At 39.7% G+C, this 10,319-nt stretch overlaps 1 protein-coding gene across 1 annotated transcript in view; it reads left to right on the forward strand.

Annotated features, from left to right (window-relative positions):
* Nucleotides 1–2,227, forward strand: part of SRFBP1 (serum response factor binding protein 1) — a 75,113-nt gene extending 72,886 nt beyond the window's left edge. Inside the window, exons 7-8 of the mRNA XM_053301442.1 lie at nucleotides 117–160; nucleotides 1,131–2,227. Of these exons, the coding sequence (XP_053157417.1) occupies nucleotides 117–160; nucleotides 1,131–1,309 (223 nt within the window). The 3' untranslated portion in view covers nucleotides 1,310–2,227. The remainder of the gene's footprint in view (nucleotides 1–116; nucleotides 161–1,130) is intronic.
* Nucleotides 2,228–10,319: the final 8,092 nt, after the last annotated feature.

Here is a 10,319-nt window from a genome sequence, read left to right on the forward strand (position 1 = left end):
CAATCCCTCATCTCACTTTACTATCATAAAGTCTAGACTTGACCAAATCCTGTTTTAAAGTCATGAGTGCTGTGCAAATTACATTAATTGTCAATTTTGTCTGCCTTATTTTCTAGAACTGTTGGAGACCACCTTCCTAAAAGCAAAAGAGGCAACTTAGGTTGGTATTGTTGATTCATTAAAGATTCATCCAGTGCCAAAAGTATAACATCATTTTGTATTCAAAGTGCAGTAGTAACCTTTCAGATGAATATACTTGAATTAATGTATTACAAGTTTGCTGTTGAGATGTCATGCCAACTAAGTCTTGTTTTTGGTACTGTGAGAACAAGCCTTGGGCTTCTGCACACTGTCTCCCTTTAGGACTGCATGTGCCAAAGGATTCCCAGGATTTGTTCTTATAATGCCAAATCATGCTTTAGCATTGTATCTCAGTCCAACCTCTAATTTTATGGAGGCTTTAAATTCTCAGTTTTTGAAATGCATTATTAAAACCAAAGTTTGTACATCCTGTTCTGCCATCATTTCTCCATGCTAAGTGATCTACATGACTCAGTGAAGTTACTTTTGGAATAATCTTCTACTCCTAGTGTTATCCAGATTTTCAAAAAGGTCTTAGCACAGTGGGAAACATCCTATTTTAATATTTTGGTTTTAAATGTAGCTATTCCTATTTTCAATTCCATTTATGGATTATAGATTATGGAGTTTTAAAGACACCTTGAAAATGGAATTTTGTTCAAGCTCAATATAAGTAGCCCAAAATGGAATTTCTTTAACCATGCCATATAATTAAATACTGCTTATATTGCCAAGATGTTATGCATAAAAATCCACATATCCATAATTTTGAGTTTTGTTTTTCCCTCAAATCTGCTTGAAATTCTATTTTTTTAAATCTACAAGTGTATTGTGATGTCTTATCTTTTGCATGGGAAATAATATAAAAGTGTTTGTTTATCACCACTTATAAACATATTAATATAGTTAGAGATGCAGCTTCACAGGTATAAGAAATAATCAGTAAATATTGGGCAAGATCTAAAATGAATGTACCTTTATGGTATGTTAAGTACATTTTAATCTTGATATTAATTGTTACATTTCATCCTCTGTTAATTTTTGCACAGCTTTTGGAAAAAGTCACCCACCGAAAGCGTTGCACAAAGGAGCAGGAATAAAACAGGGTCTTAAGAGAGAACAGTTGGAACAACCCCTTCATCCTTCCTGGGAAGCGAGTAGGAAACGTCGAGAACAAATATCTCAAATTACAGCATTCCAAGGGAAGAAAATTAAATTTGAAGACTAATTTCTTTGTACATACATCTCTCTTTTTAAATACAGAACTTTTTTCCCCAAACTCACCTATTTTTGATATATTGTGTCCTAAATTATGGTTGCAGCAGTATGTCCTGAAAAACAAGTTGATTTGTAATGGAGGATTATCATGCAGAGCTGTGTAAACTAAAAACATAGAGGTTGGGGGGCGGCTCGGTAGTGGGCAAAATAGTGTTCATTCAGTTTTATTTTTTTAATTGTATATAGTATTAATCTTGAAGTAACCTGTTATGAGGCTCTTTGCAAAGAACTAGTCATCTTGGCATTGGCTATTGTTAAGAATATTTCATCTCTTCAAGCAGCCATATTTTAAAATAATGCAGACTTGTGTGAAAGATTGTGATCTTGTACTTGTGGTGCCAACAGATGTGAATATCTTACTGATAATTGTATGTGAGTGCCTTTGTGTAGAAAGCCCTGCAATTGTAGCAGCAACTTCTGTGTTTTCTTTGCGGGGTGTTGGGAGGAAATTATTATACTCAGTTAATGCAGTTATAACTTACTGTAGTTCAAAAACAATTTTTTTCAACTTCAAGAAAGTTTCTCAATAATTGGATAAATTATTACTTATTTAGGTTGTTCATCTTTCTTTGTTGACCACACAGTTCTTGGTTTAAAATGTGGCTTCTTTTCCATTTCTGAAACAATCGTGTGAATAGAAATCTTGTGAAAGTTCATCAGACCTGATAAACTTGTGGACTAGAATGTGAATAACTGTAGTTTACTGTCTGAAATCCTTACAGTACTGGAAAAAAGGGAATGCTCTAAAAGGGTATACATACATCTGATGGAGAATTATGGCGGGAAACACAACTGAAATGCCATCTTCCTAAGTAAAATGAAATGAAAATGAGCATATATAAATAAATGCACTCGCTATTTCAACATGTGTATATCGCCCTTAGCTTTTTTTTCTTTCTTTTTAGTTATGTGCAGACTCTTTATTTTATTTTTATTTTTGTTTATTTATCAGACTTGTACACCACCCAAACTTTCATCTCTAGGTGTTTAACAATAGCATAAAACAAGTTAAAAATATATACAAAAACTTAAAACAATTTAAGAATAAACCAGAGATTTAAACCTAAAAATTTAAAAAGCTGAGAAAGCTTGGGTGAAAAGATGGATTTTCAGGTGTTTTTTAAAAATTGCCAGAGATGGGGAGGATCGTATCTCAGCAGGGAGCGCATTCCACAATCTCGGGGCAGCAACCAAGAAGGCCTATCTCTGTGTAGCCACCAGACAAGTTGGTGATAACTGGAGATGGACCTCCTCAGATGACCTCAATGGGTGGTGGGGCTCGTAGTGAAGAAGATACTCTCGTAAATACCCAGGGACTAAGCTGTTTAAGGCTTTATAAGTTATAACTAGCACTTTGTATTTTGTCTGGAAACCTATTGGCAGCCAGTGTAGCTCCATCAGAATAGGAGTAACGTGGTCTCTCTGAGATGACCCAGAGACCAACCTGGCTGCCACATTCTGAACCAACTGAAGTTTCTGGACTACATACAAAGGCAGCCCCACATAGAGAGCATTACAGAAGTCAAGTCTGGAGGTTACCAACATGTACCACTGTTTTGAAGTCATTGATCTCAAGAAATGGGAGCAGCTGGCATATCAGCCAGAGCTGATAGAAAGCACCCCTGGCCACCACCTCAACCTGAGAAACCAGGGAGAGGTGTGAATCCAGAAGTACTCCCAGACTGTGAACCTGTTCATTTTGGGGAAGAGTGATCCCATCTACAACAGGTGTAGATTAAAATCGTCTCTAGAGTTCTGACCCCGCACAGTAAGTACCTCCATCTTATCTGGATTTAGCTTCAGTTTATTCTCCCTCATCCAGCCCATTACTGCTTCCAGACAGGCATTTAGGGAGGATATGCCAGCTCCTGAAGAAGTTGACATGGAGAAGTAGATCTGGGTGTAATCAGCATACTGGGAACACCCAGCTCCAAATCCCCTGATGATCTCGCCCAGTGGATTCATGTAGATGTTAAAAAGCATTGGAGAAAGTATGGAGCCTTGAGGGACACTACACTTAAGCTCAGATTTCAAAGAGCAACAATCACCAATCGACACCATCTGGAATCTGTCTGAGAGGTAGGAGCGGAACCACTGTAAAACAGTGCTTCCCACCCCCCAACACTCTCAGACGTTCCAGAAGGATACTATGGTCAATAGTATCGAAAGCCACCAAGAGATCCAAAAGGACCAACAGAGTCACACTTCCTTTGTCAATTCCTAATTGGAGATCATCCATCAAGCCGACTAAGGCAGTCTCCACCCCATAGCCCGCCTGAAAACCAGTTTGAAATGGGTCTAGATAATCAGTTTCCTCCAAGACCGTCTGGAGCTGAGAGGCCACCACCCTCTCAATTACCTTGCCCAGCCATGGGAGGTTGGGAATGTCTATAATTGCTCAACTCTGAGGGATCTAATGCAGGCTTCTTTAGAAGAGGTCTAATGATTGCCTCCTTAGGACAAGGAGGCATCTTGCCCTCCGTCAGAGAAGCATTTATGATTTCCATCAGGCTGTCTACAACAGCCTCCCTGCTAGCTAGAACAAACTGTGTTAGATGAGGGTCGAGAGAACGAGTGGTAGGCCTCAAATTAATTGTGGAGTCTCCATCTAGGTTGGCCCGAATCCAAGAGATTTTATCTGCGAAAAACTCTTTAAACACATCACGGCGGGTAACTGACGACTCCAAATTCTGGTTCAAGGGAGGAGGGGCGAATACTAGTCCCTGAACAACCCTGAACAACTCTGCTGGATGTGAACTCACGGAGGTAATACTGGCAGAAAAGAACCTCCTCTTTGCCGCATGTATTGCCTGAGCTTAGATCTTTAGATGTGCTCTATGTCGCAATCTGTCAGATTCAAGTCGAGTCTTTCTCCACTAGCACTCCAGTCGCCTACCTTGCTGCTTCAGCTGACGTAGATCTTCCGTATACCAAGGGGCCAATTTTAAAGCGGGTCAGAGGGGATGCTTGGGAGCAATTGTGTCTACTGCCCTGGTGAGCAAGTTGTTCCAATTCTCAACCAGGGCATCAACAGGATCACCGTTAATCTTTAACTCTCTTGTTTTTCTTCCGTTGTAAATGCTGCATTACAAACATCTAATATTTTCTGAGTTCCTGAAAAAAATTTTACAATTGGATTTTGTGGTGGTCAGTGATTAAAGCAAACTTATGTGCTTAATACTGGAAGCAAATATTTAGTCCTTTGCATTTTATGTTTTAAAAATAGAGGCATTTTTAAATGTTATTGCTTGAAGAGCACCTCTTTCCATGTCTTTGAAATGCCATGATTACTTAGTATTTCTTGGCCAAAAAGTGTTCACAGATCTAACTTATGACCTTAACAGTGTTCCTGTGGGGTGTCTAGAACATCAAAACATTTTAAGTGACCCTTTCATTCTTGGCTAGATTCACAGCAAAGCTTTTGATCAAGGAAATTGGCACTAAAAATATCTACATCAAGGACAGTGCCAGGTAATTGCAGATTCATGTTTTCTGTTCATATAGAAGAAAATGCAAGAAATAGGTGAGAAAGATATCTTTTAAACAAGTAAAATCTTAACACCTTTTTCTGTTGCTGTATTGACCTACTTTAAAACAATCTCTTAATGTAATGTTGCATTTTGTTTGCAGAAACAGAGATTCTTAACCTGGGAATTTGTAGTAATTTCCCAGACAAGTTGACTAAAATGGTGTCACTACTATTAAACTTCCAAAGATCCATTGGCTGCCATCCAGACAAATGTTTCACACACACAAATGGGGAGGGTGATTTTCACAAATCTGCCCCCCTCCTTCTAGAGTTCTCTGTGCCTCTTGGAAAAATATGTCTCTGAGGAATTGCACAACCCCTTCACCCTCCCCCACTCCTGTTGTGCATGCAAAAGATTAGTCCAGATGTTGGCCATTGACTATATATTTTGTTATATTGTTCCTCTGGAATAATCAGCATGACTTTTTAAAAATGTACGTACTATTTAAATCAAGTGCATGTATATTTTTCTGAATATACATATAAGAAAATGAGCATTTTTCATATAAGTGGCAATTGCTTACTAGTTTATTTTTCAGTGGTATGTAATACTGGCACACCAGATTAGTGTATTTCCATTAATTTTCAAGTGGATTACCTTGATCTAACAAAGCCACTGTTGGTTTTTATGTGTGCGCACAATAGATTATTCTGCAATGCTGAGCCCACTAACTTCCTGTTTAAAGTTACCGCTGGTATGTTAGAACCTGCTTGTTAATGGTCTGTGTGAGTTGGATGTGGGTGTGGTAGTGATTGATTTCCAACAAATGAAAAATAAAACTTAAATTGGACTTTTTCAGAGTATGTGTGTGGTTTCTCAAAACAATTGAGGCAGTAGTCTATAGTGTAGCTGCTTAATTTTCGTGATTCATATGTTTCTATTCTTTAAAAACAGATTTGTTGTCACTTCTAGAGAGTTTAAGTTCAGGGCTTGTCTGCATTGCAGTTCTGCCATGCACTTATTTCAAATTAGTGTGAGTTTAACCCATATCATGCTTGTGTCATTTGCTCCAGACATAACCAGAAATCTGTATGTGTTATCCTGCTTCCTGTGTTACTCCTCTTCAGACAGACAAATGTTGAAATTATGCCACTCCACATAGATTCAGTTGTGAGAGTAGGATTAGATTTTTTTAAAGGATATTTTAAATTATTATTTTGGGTTTTTTTTTTAAATAATTCCAGAGTTGTGGATTTGTTATATTGTGCTTGTATTTTAATTTTTTTTTAGTCAGATCTTTGTTTTTATATTTTTTTTCAGCTTAATCTTTTAATTGTGTGATCTTTATAGTCTTCTTAATTTTTTTGATGTGAACCGCTTTGGGATTGTTTTAATGAAAGGCGGTATGCAAATTCAACCATAAATAAATAAATGAATTTGAGACAGTTTATGAAAAAATAAAACAAAAAATATAGCAATAACTAAACTAAAAACAACAATCTAAAAACAGTGCCTATGCTTTGAAAGTAGGAATATCTTGAAGGGGAGAGTTAAAAAATGATTGCAATTGGCAAAGAGCATAGCTGCTTTCAGACATTATAGAAAGATACTGTACTTGAGTACAGCCTCCAAAAATGAGGCAAAAGTCTCACCCAATGCATCAATCAATCTCCCCTGCCAGGCAGGTCCATCAAACCTGCAGCCTTCATCTGAAGAGACAAAGGCTGTAAGCGTGATGGAAGGTGCTTCTGCGATCAGATGAAAGCTGTAAGAGTGATGGACCAACCCAGCAGGGGAGTGGTTGAGGGAAGGAGTGGAACTTTGGCCCTCATTTTTAGACACTGTAGAGTACAGCCTCCTCCATATATCATGTTGTAATAAAACTAGCTACCAGCTTTCAGCTGTAAATAGGAAAAATTCAGAGGAAAGAAATTTATCTGTCCAAATTAGTTACATCTGCACAAGTTTATGACTGAAAAGGGCTTAACTTTCTGGAAGAAATGCCTCTTAAAACATAGAAGCCCTTCATATTCTGAATTTTTATAGCTGTGTTGCTGCTTGCAGTGACTTGTCTATGAAGCTTTCACTTACACAGTTTTTTCTGTGCTGTCACATGAAAAAGCAGGGTGCTAGTTATAAAAATATAGATTTCTGCATGTAAGATGGAAACATGTACACCAAGTTCACAATATATTTTGATAGGTTGTTTATAAGAACATAAGAATAGCCCTGTTGGATCAGGCCCACGGCCCATCTAGTCCAGCATCCTGTTTCACACAGTGGCCCACCAGATGCTGCTGGAAGCCTACAGGCAGGCGCTTCAGACCAAAACATTGTTTACTAGCTGTGAGCACACAGAATACCATAGCCCTTGGAACTTGGTGCCAAGCAATGTCTTGCTGTCTCTTTGGCAGAATCTCTGCAGCTGGGACCCCCCAAATATCCCCCGGTGGGAGATACCCCTTTTGGCATCTCACACAAAATAACAGATTGAGGACAGGTATTTAGAGCTGCTTTTGATTTTCTTTCCCTCTCTTGTCTAAGGAAACAGCATTTTCCCAGTACTCCAGTCACAATACTTCATTACACAGGGAAAGAGGATTCCCCATACCCACTCCAGTTGTGTAATGTAGTTTGCTCCTGAATGTTTCTTTACATGTTATGAAAGCAACTAAAGAAGTTAAAAAGTTTGTGTTGCTTTTTTCCCCACAGTGTAGGATTACTGGAGGATTCTATTTACTTGTGATTAAAACATTTACTGTGGTTAAGATAGTTCAATGGGATAAAACGTTTCATTTTTAAACATTTGTCTTTTTACACTGTTAAAAATAAGACTTGTGCTGGACAAGACTTGTTTTAGTTTAAAGGAGGAGGGGACAAATTGAAGGGGTGGGGGAAAGAGGGAAAGGATTTAGTTAGAGGAGAAAAGAGCAGTGCTGAAGAGCCTGGTGATATTCTCTGCCCAAGGGCATACACAGAACCCTGTAGCCAGCCCTGAGTTCAAGCAAGATAAATTTCAGCTTTCTGTTAGACTTGGCAATGACCACAATAAGGTGGGTTGCATTGGATTGGTCTGTGCTTGCAAATTTTAGAACTGAAATCTTAAAAACAGCATTTATTTCTTGCAACCAGAGCAAATGTGTTCAAGTATCGGATTTGAGAGCAAATGGCAGCCCTTCACTAAGAAGAATTTACTTACATGATCAAAAAATTACTCGAGCATTATTCAGGTGTTATATAAAGTGGGGAGGCCATACTCCTGCACAGCATCCCTGAAAGCGCACTGGGAAGCCCCGCCATGATGCACACTAACCCTCTAGTCCACCCCAACCCCTACTCTCTCTGCATTTGATGTTTGTCTGAAGAGATAAACATTGTACTTGGGGAGAGATTCTTCACTTCTCTTGTAGACAAAGAAGCCTTGTTCAGGCAGTTCATGGCATCATGGCAAATCTTTTCATTACATGGAATGGGTTTGGGGTAATTTCTGTGGACTAGTATGACACTTACCTCAGACCTGAACTTTATTTGTTGTAGCATGCATTCCAAAATGTTGGCCACCACAGAAGTATAGCTATGATTGAAGGAATGGGTTCAAAGAACCTGGGCCCCTGAGCTCCTGAGGGCTCCCAGCTTCACGCCTTCCTATTTTCTTCATTATTTCCCTCATTCCGAGGGGCCACCAGAGAGAGCGGTGAACACGGTCCCTCTCTCCGCTAGCTATAGCCCTGGGCCACCACTTGTTACACTTAGCTGCTATTGGCTGGAAAATACAAAATGAGCTGGGGTGCCCCAGCATTCCACATCACAGGACAACTGTATGCATCTCCTTGCATACAGCAGCCAACATTAATGCTGTGCTTCTGCAAGGTTGTCGCATTAGCTACTTGTGAGAAGTCTGGATTTTGTGTTCCAGACTAGTATTGTTAATGAAACTGCCTCAAGGGTGATTGGCCTGCACCTCCTAGTTCGGGCAAATGTGGGGAATTTACCTCAAAAGAAGAGACAGTTTCAATCAGCCTTAATTTGTGCAAGCGTATGAACTAAAGAAATTTGGCTTGAGAGAGAGGTTTTAATAAAATCAAAAAGGAGTTTATTAAAACTAAAATCAGACTAAATTACTATGTGGCCCTAGTTTAAAGGGACTACAAATATGCTGAGAAACAGACTATTGTAAGGCACATTTAGCTTAAAGTTCCAAATTATGTGTAAATTCCCAGTCGGGCTAGAGAGGTACTTTAAGATAGAGCGGCAAGATTTCAAAAATAAGAGAAAGGTTTAGGTTCAGTCCTGAAGGAGCCAGGCAAGAGGCTATATCACCTGTCCGGGAGAAGGAAACACCAAGGTGGTCTGTTGGAGTTTCTTGTTGCAATCTGCTGGGGTCCAGAGTGAGAGGCACAAGGAGGAAGCACACTGGGTCATGGAATTATGGATATGTATATCCCAAAACATGCCTTGAAGGCACTTGTCTTTTGTCCTGCTTTGTTGAACAGGGGAGCCCAAACAACCTTTTTTGGGAATGCATTGTGTCTTAGTCCTTCCTGGGTAGGAATGTGTGTGAATCGCCTATGGCATTCAAGGCTGATTGTGAGGACAATTGGAGTGTGCAGATGTGTCCAGAGCATCCTGTACTGGGAAGGGCTTCCCAATAATTCTATCAAGAGTTTTGATGAGCACCTCTTCAAAGTTACATCACTAACTCATCCCTATTGTAATGGAGGCTGCAGATAAGAAACTTGTCTTATCTGTCTTTTCTCCCTGGCCTAATGTCCAGGTATTGTCTCTCTTTGCGAGAGGAAGAGGGGAGTTTAGATTTCATTCCTAGGCTGAAATGATCGTAGATGCCAGGCACTTGCAGTAGCTAGTCCTGGGAGTCTGCTTAGCTGGACACCCCTCATAGAGAGTGTGAAGCTAATCCCCTTTCCAATTTGTGGGGCTTGTAGTCAAATCTAGGGGTGACCAGACCACTGCCAACTAAGTGACTTGTCCCCATATATAACATAGACTGGGAGCTCACATTGCCGTGTAGCTCCTTAGCATAGCAAAAGTGCAATCTTCAAGCCTGGAGATGCAGTTGCAATCAGGGAGGCTTCTGGGAGCTAGCAGAATAAGCTCAGCTGGTAACAGTACTGTACTAGTCAACCATGTTTATACTTGTGCAACAAAGTACACTACTTGTGGCACTCATGTTTTTTGGAGGGAACTTTTGCGCAAGAGTGCAGTTGTAGAAATCCCTGTGATTTAGCAGTTATGTAATCTTCTTGCTCTAGGACAACTTTGTTCATTGCACAAGCACAATGTTAGGAAGTGGGCCAGTGCTTGTCTCTCCAGACAAAATTAAGCATAGTGAATGGGGGCAGGGTGTTTCCAAGTTTGTTCTCTGGGGCGCCATACACAGATATAGCATCCCCAGTTTATCCCTGCCTGGACTCCTATTTTCACAAGAGAGGAGGAGGAGACAAAGACCTAAGCAGCACCCATTGGGATTAA

This window comes from Hemicordylus capensis, chromosome 2 (assembly GCF_027244095.1).
Source record: "Hemicordylus capensis ecotype Gifberg chromosome 2, rHemCap1.1.pri, whole genome shotgun sequence".
NCBI classification, from domain to species: domain Eukaryota; kingdom Metazoa; phylum Chordata; class Lepidosauria; order Squamata; family Cordylidae; genus Hemicordylus; species Hemicordylus capensis.